This window comes from Brassica rapa, chromosome A10 (assembly GCF_000309985.2).
Source record: "Brassica rapa cultivar Chiifu-401-42 chromosome A10, CAAS_Brap_v3.01, whole genome shotgun sequence".
Lineage (NCBI taxonomy): Eukaryota > Viridiplantae > Streptophyta > Magnoliopsida > Brassicales > Brassicaceae > Brassica > Brassica rapa.
This window is the reverse complement of record NC_024804.2, coordinates 18,825,714-18,839,435: the sequence shown is the minus strand read 5'-3', so window position 1 is coordinate 18,839,435 and position 13,722 is coordinate 18,825,714. Positions and strand designations below refer to the sequence as shown.

The 13,722-nt window shown below is 35.4% G+C and overlaps 3 protein-coding genes across 5 annotated transcripts; 1 reads left to right on the top strand and 2 right to left on the bottom strand.

The window, feature by feature from the left end:
• Positions 1-169: 169 nt before the first annotated feature.
• Positions 170-1,543, bottom strand: LOC103847026 (polygalacturonase inhibitor 1). The gene is made up of 2 exons (XM_009124055.3): positions 893-1,543; positions 170-820 (listed from the first exon to the last, which is right to left on the bottom strand). The coding sequence occupies exons 1-2, from the start codon at positions 1,434-1,436 to the stop codon at positions 369-371; spliced, it is 996 nt and encodes a 331-aa protein (XP_009122303.1). The 5' UTR covers positions 1,437-1,543; the 3' UTR covers positions 170-368.
• Positions 1,544-4,010: 2,467 nt separating this feature from the next.
• On the bottom strand, positions 4,011-10,778 carry LOC103847025 (transcription factor TGA10). 3 transcript variants are annotated; one of them, XM_033281773.1, is made up of 11 exons: positions 9,936-10,778; positions 9,715-9,830; positions 9,245-9,339; positions 8,914-9,015; positions 8,724-8,789; positions 8,550-8,609; positions 8,384-8,449; positions 8,189-8,270; positions 7,839-8,113; positions 6,371-6,625; positions 4,011-4,419 (listed from the first exon to the last, which is right to left on the bottom strand). In XM_033281773.1, exons 1-11 carry the CDS (start codon positions 10,007-10,009, stop codon positions 4,267-4,269), a joined length of 1,344 nt encoding a protein of 447 aa, XP_033137664.1. In that variant the 5' UTR covers positions 10,010-10,778; the 3' UTR covers positions 4,011-4,266. The 3 variants fall into 3 exon arrangements, with proteins under 3 accessions (XP_033137664.1, XP_009122301.1, XP_009122302.1); XM_009124053.3 differs by having other exon boundaries at positions 8,372-8,449; positions 9,936-10,657; XM_009124054.3 differs by having other exon boundaries at positions 7,839-8,110; positions 8,372-8,449; positions 9,936-10,609.
• Positions 10,779-10,849: 71 nt separating this feature from the next.
• On the top strand, positions 10,850-13,618 carry LOC103847024 (CDK5RAP3-like protein). Its single transcript, XM_009124052.3, has 10 exons — positions 10,850-11,056; positions 11,142-11,276; positions 11,445-11,539; positions 11,617-11,711; positions 11,784-11,919; positions 12,000-12,149; positions 12,218-12,706; positions 12,780-12,988; positions 13,072-13,204; positions 13,319-13,618. Exons 1-10 carry the CDS (start codon positions 10,996-10,998, stop codon positions 13,448-13,450), a joined length of 1,635 nt encoding a protein of 544 aa, XP_009122300.1. The 5' UTR covers positions 10,850-10,995; the 3' UTR covers positions 13,451-13,618.
• Positions 13,619-13,722: the final 104 nt, after the last annotated feature.

Sequence of the window (13,722 nt, the reverse complement as noted above, 5' to 3'; positions counted from 1 at the left end):
CGTATACTTATATAGTTGTATAAATTATGGTTTACAATACCACATGCATGAAAGACTTTTAAGCTTCAGCATATCAGATTTACTTTTGATAAAATTTGAAACAATAACCACGAATAGTATATCTTATTTTATTTATTTAAAAACTGGAGGTTGGATTCGAAAATTTAGATGCACCAAAAATATATATATATATACTAGAAACAAGTTTGGTTGATTAACAAAAAGTTTTGAAGATTATACAACAAATTTATCAAAGCAAGTTTGGTTGATTATTTTTATTAATCAATCCAAATAAAGATACAGTTGTCTATAGACTTATTGGATTATTTGTAGAAGTATAATAATAATAGCTTGGCTGCTTGAATCTTTTACTTGCAACTATCAAGAGGTGCACCACACAAACACTTGTTGTGAAAATAGGAATAAGTATCGAATTCCTGAAGTGTCCCTCCTGTGGGGATGTGTCCACACAATCTGTTATAGCTAACATTGAAGAACTGAAGAGGAGCTTCGGTCCATTGAACCGGGATATTCCCTGTGATTCCGTTGTGGTTCAAGTCCAAGATACCAAGTGTCTTAGGGATCACAACTCTAGAGAGATCGAACTGTAACATGTTTCTTGATAAATCAATGTACCACGTCGTTTTGTTGGCTCCAAACAACATCGAAGCTTCGCCTCCGAGCTTGTTCCGAGAGAAATCTATCTTGCTAAAATCAAGATTGCCTAGTGTTTTTGGTATATAACCGGAGAGCTGGTTGTGTGATAGGTAAAGATCAGGTACTTTTGCTGGAAACGACCCAAATGACTCTGGTATAGAACCTGCTTGCATGAAAAGTTTCTTGATCAGATTTAGAAAGAAAGGCAAAAAAGTAAAAAACAGAGTTTATTTACCTGTAAGCTTGTTCCTGCTGAGATCAAGGGACACAAGATTAGGTAACAAAGACAGAGAACTCGGTATTGAACCAGAGAGATCATTGAAGGAAAGGTCTACCCACTGGAGATTCTTGAGCTCACTGAGAAAACCAGGAACTGGACCGGTCAGATTCGTCCAGCTGAGCCTGAGGCTCCGGAGATACTTGAGCTTGGCGATGGTGCGTGGGATCTGACCGGTGAGGTTAGTGAGTTTGCGGAAGACAAGGGTCTGTAGATACGACAAGTCACCAACCTCTGGCGGGATCTGACCGGAGATCTGACCGGAAAATATGGTTAGGGCGGTGACGCGGTGGTTAACGGTGGCGTCGCCGCACTCGAGGCAGTACCAGGAGCAACAGTCTGTTCGAGGGTCCCACGAGGCGAGGTGGTAAGGGTTGTTTAGGGCTTTCTTGATCTTGAGGAGGGTGGTTTTGTCATCTTGGTTACATAGGTTTTTAGAGAAAGAAGTCGTGAGGAATGTGAACAAGAAGAAGAACAAAAGCAGTGTCGTTGTCTTATCCATGCTGTCGTTGTTTGTTTATTTTGGTATCGATTTCGAGTTTTTATGCTAAGTAATAAGTATAGACGTTGTAGAGTTTTGTTTTGATTTGATCTCTTCTGATCTGTCATAGTGGACCTTCAAAGTCAAAAACATATAGTCAAAGACATCGATGTTGAATTTGTTTGCGTAATGCACCAAGATTTGTTTATTTTATAAGAGATCGTAATAATGAACCTATTTTCATGGATCACTATATCAATATCATTCAGACAGAACATAACTGGGGGATAACATAACTAGGGAAAAAGAAAAACTTGAAACAAAACAAAAATTGTCAAAAGACCTAGATAAGGACTAAACTAACCACTTAACGAACATAAATTAGGCCCAGTCAGTTTATTATTGATATCATGAACGTAAATGAGGCCCAATCGGTTTCGTTGTACACAATTAAATTGTGATTGTGAACCAAGAAAATTGGATATTCTGTGAAGAGTCTACTGGTAGAGAAAGACAAGTGTACATCTTGGTGGGAGCGAGAAATTTAAAAAATGGAGCTAATGTTGATGCAAGAATAGGTAAAGTAAGAATCAGATTATCAACCCTGGATGCAAGATATAATCTACACTCACTCTCACCCTCTTCTTGTGCTGCAAGCAAAAGGGTTAAAGAAAATGGGAGAGGTGCAACTAGTTGTGAGATTCAATTGTCTATTTTTTGGCTCATATGATCTATCTTTATGGCCATCCTCTGCTTCCAAAGATGCATTATTTCCATCTAGACAGTCTTAGATACCAAGCCATGAGCATTGTCTACATGTTCTTGATAGGTCTCTGGAACTTCAGGTTCAGTCCTCGGCATCCTCCTCACATGGACACAAAGATCTCTTGGGCTGAAGCGGCTAGTCCCGATGAGCTAGATGAGGAATTTGACTTTTTTCCGACATTAAAGGGACAGGATGTTGTGAAGATGAGGTATGAATATGATAGGTTAAGAAGCGTTGCAGGTCGGATCCAGATGGTTGTTGGAGACATTGCAAATCAAGGGGAGATGTTTCAAGCACTGTTAAGTTGGAGAGATCCTCGTGCGACGTGCTTGTTTGTGAGTCTTTATCTTGTTGATGGTCTTGTACGTGACGCCTTTCAAGATCGTAGCTCTTGTGTCTGGGATCAGGGCTGGCTAAACAAACAGCCTCGGGTTCATTCCGTGTCTCCCCGTATTTTAATAGTTAAAGAGTCCAAATTTTTTTATATATATATACATATTTTTAAACAGAAAAATTTAAATATTCATTAAATTTGGTTGAAACGGCCCCAAAAATATTTTACATTACATAATTTTTTTATCACAAATTTTATGAAGAAATTCATGATTAAAAAAATATATAATTAAATTTTAAATAAATGTAAATGTTAAGAACTTAAAAAAAAATTTGCCCATGGACTCAAATACATGTTGAGGCGTCCCAAGTTCAGAAAAAGATTGCTTCAAGTAATTTCTTTAGGAAATTGCTTTCAAAACGAAATATGGTGCTTTATATGGTCTTCTTTGGTTTGGAACTTATGTGTGTTTGTTGTGGGTATGATTTATTATGTTTTTCCTTAATTACTACTCTTTCTGTTTTAGTTTCTTTGATGTTTGAAGAAAATATTTTTGTTGCAAAATAAGTGATCTTTTTACTATTTTTTAAAAAATTATATCATTTGAAATTTGCGATCAATTACAAAAATTATATATTTTTTATTGGTTGGACTAGTTTTATTTAATGATATTTTTATGTAACTAATATAAATTGTATAAAACTTCTTATTTTCTTAGTCAATATGCAAAAACTTTAAATACCACAACAAAGAGAGTATGACATTTTGAATTCCACACAAATGTATTCTTTTGGTATCAATTATTTGGTAATATTATCCTTTAATTAATGTGTTGTTGGGTTTGGTCTAAAATAAATAAAAAACTACTGGGCCTAGCTAGTCATAATTTGTCGATTGTAAAAGAGAGACACGCTGCAATAATTTAATAACTCGCTGCAAGGACTGAATGAAACGGTCAGGGACACACACTACTACTGACCTTCCGTCTCAGTGACCCACCGGCACAATGCGAGATGCTCTTACACACATACTTCACATAGCTTGAGTCAACAATTAAATTTAAGTTTAAAAGTTTATATATTATCCAACTGTTGGTGCAAATCGAATCAGTCTCGTTTTTGCGGTGTAAAGTATAAATAAATAAATCTTGTTTCTAGTTTGACCATCGTATAAAGTTCAAAAAGAAAGAAAGAAAGAAAGGGGTAAAACAGGTGACAGCAAAGATGAATGAGAAATAGGGCGTTGAACCCAAAGCAAAACGGTACTGATCCCAAGTCCCTGACAGTCTCTTACAGAACTCACCATTTGTCACCTTCCTAACTGGTCAATGCTTTATTTTTTTGACCTAACCATCCCACTCTCTCTCTTTCTTCTATCTGTCCTCTCATTCTTGCATGCAATTGCAAAATTGTTGCCAGCCTTTTCTTATGTTCTCTTTCAATATTCTTTTTATTTTTTTGAAAATATCTCTTTCCATATTCTTTCACTTTTTAGATAAACAAGTCATCAGTATGTATGTTATTGTGTTTGGATCGAAAAACAAGTCTAAATGTCATATGCACAAGGAGGAATTAAAGGTATGGACTTGTCTATCATCATCTGCATCTTTTAAACAAATATATAATAAGAATCATATAACAAAAAGACTCCAAACAAATTTCCTAATTAAGGTCTGTAGATCGAGAGACAATAATATATTATAAAGAGGTCAAGCTGGCTAACTAATCAACCTATGCTCTTGCTTTATTTTATCATCCGTCTTGGCGTGGACGGGCTAACCAGAGAGAACTTAGAGCCTGGAGACGGTGGAAGTACTCTGCAACGGCTAGAATACAACGTGCTTCTTGACGTGTGGTCAACAGTTGGTTCAACCTATGGATTGTTTGGTGCCTCAGATTATCCGCCTGTAAGTTATTATTGTATTAGTTCAAAATCTATAGAAATGAAAAGAAAATGGAGTAAAAGTCAACGCAAAGACAAAACATCATGGACAAAACTGCGTTCATGTTATTTATTGACTAAGACGAATTAAGATTTAAGGGCAATGAACTGAATGATGGACCATCACTAATAATATCATAAATCGAAGATAAATAGACTAATTAGGAGGAAAAAGATAGTAAGACTAAGAACTATTTTAACAACTAATAGTCCATTAACATCATGTTATCTTTGGAAGAATTTGAATTATCAATTAAACGACCCGAAATTATAAGGCTGATTGATGATTAATGCCAATTATTCAACATATTGATCGAACAAAAATCAAAGCGTGTACTACAATGCTAAAAATACGACACCAAATTGTCAAAAGGTGAAACCGTGATTTCTATATATAGGTCCCACGCCATGCTTCATAATACTTTTGGTTACTAATTAGATAATTAACTATATAATATAATTAGAAATGCATATCAGTAATGATATAAAAAAGGATGCCCGAAATTAAGTAGAGACAAGAAAAACGGGATCGAATATAAGTAAAGGAAATGTTCTCAAGCAAGTGTTTTGGGAGGACGTGATACATGGGGCGGTTACGCCCATGACATCATGAACGATATGGGTTCCTAGCAATCCATGTTTCCATTTCATGTTAATTTTAGAGTATATATACATGTGAATATATATATATATATATAAGTACGTATATACGTTCGTGGTGGCAATGGTCACGTGCTTTTTTAGAAGTTTGTATCCATTGTCCTCTTTTAGTAAACTCCACCCATTACTTACCCCTCTTTTGAAGTCGGGCCTTTCTCTTTTTGTTTTAAAAATACTCATTCTGTTTGAACGATGTTTAACATAAACACACAAATTAAGATAAAACTTAAAGCACTCGATTGTAATAAAAAAATAACCAAAAATAATTAATTATTACCATTCTGAACAAATAAGAAAGAACACACATTAATTTTAATATTTTAATCAGTTAATAGTCTTGCATAATTTTTTTTAAAAAAATATTATATAAATTGAAACAAAAATATCTTCCAAACCATAATATAAAAATAAATGGAGGGAGTTGTTCTTTCGTGATGAAAAGTAATTGTAAGCGTGTAGGTGTAGGTGTAGCTAAACAAGAACAAATACATACGAATATATATTAAGATATTATTAAAATGAAAGAGGCCACTTTGTATATGCATGAATGTTAATATAATATTAGCCTAAATGGCCATTTGCATATATAATTTATATAGGCTGTTACATCGATAGCTTATACACAAACATATCTATAAAATTTGTTTTCGTAGACCTGCCTGTTCTATACTAGAAAACAATCACGAAACTAATATTAAATTAATTAAGTTTAATCTTCTAAAAGTAAAGCAATCCGACCAAGTTGATACGACAACTAGGAGGGTTTGTTAGATACCTACTTACATAATGTCTGAATCAAGATGCTAAATACTTTTCATTTCTCTTTTTATACACACACACATATAATTAATTTTTGCAAATTAGTTTGAATATTCACTTATAATCTTCCAAAAAAAAATCAACCACTATAATTACAAATGTCATCTAACCAATTAAGACCGACTGTTTACCTATATATATATGAGCTATACACAAACATACAAACATTTGTATAAATGTAGATAGCGTGTTAGAACAACCAAATTTATATGAATATATGATAGTACTGTTTAATATGGAGTGGTTCAAAGAATCGAAATATGTAAAAATCCTAGTCTGATTAGGACCACCGCCCTCGAGGTCCATTTCTATATTATTTATATATATATTTGAATTATAAAGATTGCTATAGGTATATAGTTTCGTATAACATTTAATTTTTTTTACTGCATATAAAATTTAATTATAAATACAAAGAAAAGGATTAGAGTTTACCTGAAGAACAAAGCCCTCGAGGGAAGAGAGTTTGTTGAGAGCCAAGGACATGTGTGACATGAAATTCGATAGATGAGGAGGAAGTTGTGCAGAGGCAGGCGAGAGAGAGTCGGATACAATACTATCGGAAAGCGATTGATTCAATGCCTCGAGGCCTTGCGAGAGAGCCTCTTCAGCCTCGTGTGTGGACTGTTGCAGACCACAAATCCCAACTATCTGTTGCTCTGTCAACGGTTCTATTTGGTTCACAATCACCTGCAAGTGTTTCAAATTAATTAGCACGCATGCATATAGTTACAAGCTTGGGAGTGAGTTATAACAACCTACAATGGATGCATGCTTAAAAAACGTAAAATGTATTAAATGTTTAGTGTACTATGCACAAGTTACTAGCTACACCCAAAATCTCTTCTTTCCTTCCTTTTTGCTTTCACTAAAAAGGACATAAGATTGAGACATTGCCAAAGGTCTCGTCAGCTATGCACACCATCCATATTATTTAGAATAAGTTTAAAAATGCGTTACGGAAATATCTTATAAAAAAGTTAAACAAGACAATCAACCAATTATATTTCACTAATAATAACTTATTAAGCCTATTGGTCCGAGAATAAATGTTTGTTTGTTGCTTTATTTATTTTTATTTGTTTAATTATTATGGTCCTCTCTCTTAAATTTCATGGGGTTTTTTCTTTTTTCTTTCTTATGATTAGAATAGGACCAGATATCGAAAAATCAGACAAGCACTTTCTTTTACATTATGCAAAAACCTAACCTTTGCTAGAAATACTTCACCATCACACAACTGCATGATTTTTTTTTTCTTACAAAATACATTTTACGTGTACCTTTATTATTTACTTTAATAAAGGGCATATATACAAGCATATAGGTTTCCATATATAGGCCAGCCCATGCATCGTTATGTATATATACCTCGTCAACAGTATCACTATACTCTATGTCTTATCTATTACCGTACCCTCTTCTAAGAGAATCAAAGACCAAAACTTAACCAATTTTTAAAAAAAAAATAAACCAGAGAAATTCACTTTTGATTAATTATATAAAGTTATAAGTACTATATTCATGCACAATGTACGTTAAAATAATAAATGTCACTATTTTAGTCATCAATATTTTTCTACAAGCAGTCCACAGAATTTGATAATGTTCAATGATTGAGTTTTGGAATTTGGATTAATCTAGTGTGTACGATAGGATTTTATATAGTTAGTCTTTAAGTAAAAAATTCCAAAAAATTTAAGATTTTCTAATGATCCACACATTGATTAGTTTACATTATCACATGACTAATTTAGACAAACTTACTAAACGTTAGCTAATTTTATTATCTTAATTTGCGTGAGGGTGTACCACAAGTAGAAAAATAAATAAAATATATTAGAAAACATACTCATATTTTAAAACCATGTTTATATGGTATAAGAAAAGACGAGATATGTACCTTAATAATCTCAGATGGGCGGAAACCACCCATCCACAAGAAACAACGCTCGGCTGGAGTTTTCCAAGCGCCAGAAATGAGGTGGAACACATCGGTCTTAGCGACCATGGCCTTGAGGTTAATCAAATGGTCATAGTGAGCCAAACAAGTGTCTACAAACATCCTAAGCTCGTTCTCGGCCAAGTGCTCTTGTGTCGCCACCCTTAGTTCGGTTAACAGCCTCTGCTGCTCCTCCAACCATCTCGTGTATTCCATATCGAACACCGCTGCTTCTGCTACACGTTGGATTTACTCACTTATACTCATTTTACGATTTTTTCAGTCATATGCATGACGAAACTGTTACGTACCTGAGCTCGTGTAGCCGGGACCAATGGGCATCCCACCTTGCTGTTGATCTCCTCCTATAAGCGACCCTCCATAGAATACGCCCTAAACCATCCGAAATCAAAATAGTAACCTTTAGACTTTTAGTGAAATAATTAATTATACAAATATAGACTTATATGAAAAGATAGGTGAAAAAAAATCACTTGGGATCTGGCCCGTTGAATCTCTTGTTCTAGTTGGGTCAGTTTAATCCTGCATGACTCAAGTTGCTGAACATAAGCCTGTCGTAATTTACCAAAGTACATAGCGTCAGCATAAATATTATTCTTTAACATCAGAAATTATAATCGCAGTATACTGATGAAGTGTATAGAGGCTGACTTTTTTTCGTAATCTGCTTTTCCTTGCTGCTTCTCTGTTCTGTGCTAGTCTTCTCAATGTCTGTTGTAAAAAAAAGAAGAAGTTTATAAACATAAAGAAAAGAAACTACCAAACACAAAACAGTAAATTTTTATTTTAATCTTATTTATTTATATATATGATAACAGTACTCACCTTAGGGTCTGATGATTTTGGTGTGTCATGGTCTGATGAGGCAAGACCCTTGCGGTTCCCTTCTTTCTGCCATAACATTTGTGTATGACTCATCAACTTATAAAACGACTCGACCAGGTCTAAGATTAAATTCCATTTATATATATATATCAACAAGGAAACTTAATAATATTAATAAAAAGATAGAGACCTTGATTGATTTAGAAGGTTGAGGAAGTTGAAACTGAGAATGATTGGTCAAGTCCATGGATGGCTCGGAAGATGGTCGAGTCGAACCACTAGGTGCAACAGCCTGAAACAAACCTTGTATTATCAGTCTTACCAAACACATTATAAACAAACAAACAAAGAAGAAAAAAAATCAAAATCAGTAGGCATTAGAAAAATGAGAAACGTATAATAATTGGCCTGACTTGATATTATATGAAATAACTAGTAGTTGCGCTGACATTATATTAGAGTAGATACATAAACCAACTAAAACTGGTATATATAAAGAAAAATATAGTAATTATTATTACATTTGGTGTAGAAGAAGAAGGAGGCGGCTCTATGTGCATCGGCTTAGATGGAAAGATGTTGAGCGTCGATGTTGGAGGTCTCATAGCCAAATTCTCTGCCATATAAGATTCATAGATATATATGAGTCATGTGATGTATGTGGAAATGGTCTGGTTGTGTATATATAATATGTGAGTGGACTAGTTCTAATATGAAGAAAAAGGAGAGAGAGAAAAAGGGTTTAAACAAGAGTTTGAAGTAAAAGGGATATGGATTGAAAGATTTGATGTCTGAAAAGAGAGGATCTGGTCAAAGCTGAAAGTATAGTACTGATGGCAGAAGAAAGATTGAAATCTGTTTGGCATGCTTTTGCTGTGACTCTCTCTCTCTCTCTGTCTCTCTCTCTTCACAAGGGAATCTTCCTAATCTGCTAAAACAAAAACCAAACCCCAATTCCCAAAAAAAGAAAGGAGAGAGAGAAAGAGCATACGAGTTGTGTGATGATGAGGTAAAGGAGCAGTTGATGGTTGATCATGATGTCCTTGTCCATCAAGATAGAGGAAGAGTGATGGGTCTATCTCTCCAAGATCATACCCATCTTTGTTCCTGAATCATATACACATAAACACAAAAAGCTCTTAATTAACTTCAAGATCATCAGTTCAAAACGTTTATATATGACTTTAGGTCTAAGAAAACTCTTTAGGTTACATGAAGTTTCCACTGGAAGACGTGGCTGAGGCTGATGATAACTGCTGATGATGATTCTGGTGATGACCTTGCATCTGATGATGTTTGAGGGAGTGTGATAGTAACAGCAGAAAGATGATGATAGAAGAGAGATTGATGATCTATCTCTTTATGTTGGTCTACTCCTGAGGCAGCAACTTATGATGATGACGGTGGTTTTTGATCACTAGGTGATATCTGCTTAATTCTTCGCCTATATAACTATAATTTTTTATCTTTATATTCTTAGAAAGAGATAGAGCTTATGTAACGGAGCATTTAATGCTACTTTTGGTGTTTACAGAGAGAAATATAGAGAGAGGTCGGTTTATATTGTATTGGAGAGGGTGATGATATTGGAGAATTATGGAGACTGGAGAAGAGAAGCAAAAGACAAACTCCTTTATTTTCTATTTTTGTGCTTTTTATAATTATTTTTGTTGCTTTCTTAATATAATTTTATATATTCTCTACCTTAAAATATTAGAAGACGACTTTGTTTTTGTGTAAACCCAAGAAAAATATTCTGATAAAGCGGTCAAGAACATGTCCTTTTCCATCCCTCTCTCTCTAGATAAAAATTGTTGATAACAAACTTGTATAAATATCTTTTGTTTGTTTTCTAAATCATTATTGTATTCCCTTATTGTTCAACTATATTCTTCAAACTTTTAAAATACAGTATACAGTTTTCAATTCCAAGAGATATCATATTATAAGAAGACTAATTAAAATACTAATGATCAATTAACAGGTCTTACTTACATTCAATGGATAAAAACCACTAGCGAGTATGAACAAGTAAAATGATTGATCTGTTCCATTAAAACTTGATTGTATGGGCCGGGCCCTCTACTATGGGCCTAGGTTCCATCAAAACCCATAAATAACGGACCGGAGTAAATTGATTCGGTTAGCTCAAAACCGGATTCGGTATATCTGATGATACCTGTGACATTGATGCGTTTCTCTTCGGTCTTGACGAGCAAAAACCTTATTGAAGTGAAAGACTTGGGGGAGATAAAATTGATCTTTGGTGAAGATGCCGAGCCAAGACGATGTTCGTAATCTTCCCATTGACATCACCTTCTCTCGTCTCGGCGGTAATGCACAATCTCAATAAGCGTGTTCTAACGTTTGAATTCGAATCTGTTTAATTTGATTTTGAATTTTTTGTTGGATTGGAAGAATGGTTGGTGGATCGGAAGAGAATCCCTGCGGATTGGAGGAAGAAAGTGGCTGCGATCAGGGTCAGAATCTCGAAAGAGTTTTCGTCTTTGCCTAAAGAGATCGATCCTTACTTTCAAACCATAGATCCTGATGGTAACTCTTGTCTGTAAAAAAAAAAACAATCTTTATTAAAAATATTGTCTTTATTTCTTATGCTTAGCTATCACTTAAACTAAAAGTGTTAGTCTTTGTTTTTGAAAATGCCAAAGAACTTTGCTTTTGCATCTTTGTGATTCAAAGTGATACTTATTTCACTTGCAGTGATTGGTTACTTGGAGGCTAAAAGGATATATGAGATTCTCCTCAAGACAACTCCTGAGAGCAGGAACATCTTTGGTCGACTTTCTGGTGCTTCTGTGAGTAAAACTCTCAACTTGTGTCCATTGTCTACATGAACTGGTTATGTATGATCTGTTGTGTGTTCCCTTTGTAGGGAGTCTGGGAAGCAATCGTTCGTGCGTTTGAGAAAGATCATGTTTATCTCGGGGAGGCAGCTCAGATCATTATTCAGAATGTCAATTACGAAATGTAAAGTTGCCTTCTTCTAACATTTAATGTCTCTCTTCTATACTATTTTGACAAATGGTTATTTCTTCTTAGCCCATATCTGAAGAAGCAAGTGCAAAAGGTTCAGCAACAGATGTCGGAGCTTGATCGTAAAGAAGCTGATATCAAAAGAAGCGTTGCACTGTCAGCAACCAAGTACGAGGAAGCTTGCCGAGAGCTTGGCTTGCAGGTTTATTAGTTGTAAACTTGGCTTGGATCCATAGAGTTTTAGACGCATCACATAACGTTCAAACATTATTAATTTTGAAGGGAAACAATGTGAGGCGTGAACTCTTGGAGACTGCGAATTCGCTTCCAACCACCTTTGCTAAGATTCTGGAAGTTATCAACAGTGAGTCAGTATCAGCGGCAATGGAGTACTACTCTGCCTATGTTAAAGATGTTCACACCGAGAAAGATGTAAGACCTCTCTCTTAAGCTCTTTTGTTTTTGGAGATTGAACTGACCGGATTCTGATCTGTCTGCAGAAGCCTGCGAGGGTTGTACTTGAAAATTTGAAAGACATTCGTGAAAATCCTCCATCGTTAAGTGTCTTAGGAGCCTTTGAAGCTCTTGATGGTGATAATGTTCAGTCATCTGAGAATGCAAACGGTACAGACGTCGCTGCAGACAGCATTGATTGGGATATTACGCTTGATACCGCTGAGATTGATTGGGATGTTAGTATGGTGGAAGAAGTCGATGGTGGAAATGATTTAGGTTCGTATGAAATTGTGGATGCTAGTGATATTCCAGAGAATAAAGTGGAAGGAGGCCCTGAGGTTGATGTTTCTGAGATTTCTTGGGATGTGAGTGTTGAAACGCCTCAGGTTGAAGAGATAGCTGATTCGTCTTCGCTAGAATCAGGCCAGGAGAAGCAGATACAGTCCATAGATCAAGTCTTGGGGAGTGGAGAAGAGAGGAGCCAGCTGTTGGAGACTGAGTATAGGAACAAGATCCTTGATGATTTGTATGAGGTACCCTTATTATCCCTACTGACTCTTTAGTGCTCGCGGCTAGACATGTGATGTTGGTTTCTCTTCGTTTCAGGTAAAGGCATTTTTGAATCAGCGTTTGGTAGAACTAAGAAACGAGGATACACTGTCCCTGCAACACCATGTGCAAGCAGTTGCCCCAATGGTTCTTCAGCAGTATTCTCCTGAAATCATTGAGCCAATGGTGGTTGATATCTCCATGGCCATCTCATTGCTAACAAACAAGAAAACTAGGGATCTGGTCATGATTCTCAACTCCAAAAGGTACTTCAAGGCTAAATAATCTCTGAGACAAGTGTCTCGAAGCGAGTTCCATATGATATAATGTATACAATTTTGTGGTGCAGATTCCTAGATAGGCTAGTTTCGGAGCTGGAGGAGAAGAAGCACCGTGAAGTGAAGTTAAAAGAGAGCTTGAAAGATGTGGGTAGGAGACGCATGGAGCTTCAGAACTCTCTCTCTTCTATATGGCCAAAACAGGTGAGCTACTATCAGATAGGCTGTTCTCAAATAGCATAGGTTTTACTTGTGTTTTTTTGGCGGAAGTGTGAATTGAGGTTAACAAAGGATGTTTAATAAATGATTGGAATGCAGGAAGCTGCGCTTGTGAAAACAAGAGCACTGAAGGAACTATGTGAGACAAGTCTATCTTCAATATTTGAGGGCAGGCCTGTGAATATAAGAGGAGAGATCAATACTCTCTTGAACGCTGGGGTTTCTGCTTAGTGTTTTTGATCTCTCTTTTGTATTGGCTGCTTCTAGAAAACGTAGTTAGTTCCAGACTTTTTTCTTCCTACAGGGGTTCTCTTGTTTCAAACTTTTTTTTTCTATGATATATATACTAAGGAACGTCCTTTGACTGTTTATTAAGAAAATAAAATAACATTAAAACCCCACCTGGAAATTCAAAAGAAAAAAATATATTTAGAAGGATAAAAGGAAATAACATCTGAAATTTTAAATTCCACGCCCTTTTTATTGTTGGATTTAAAGCTCTC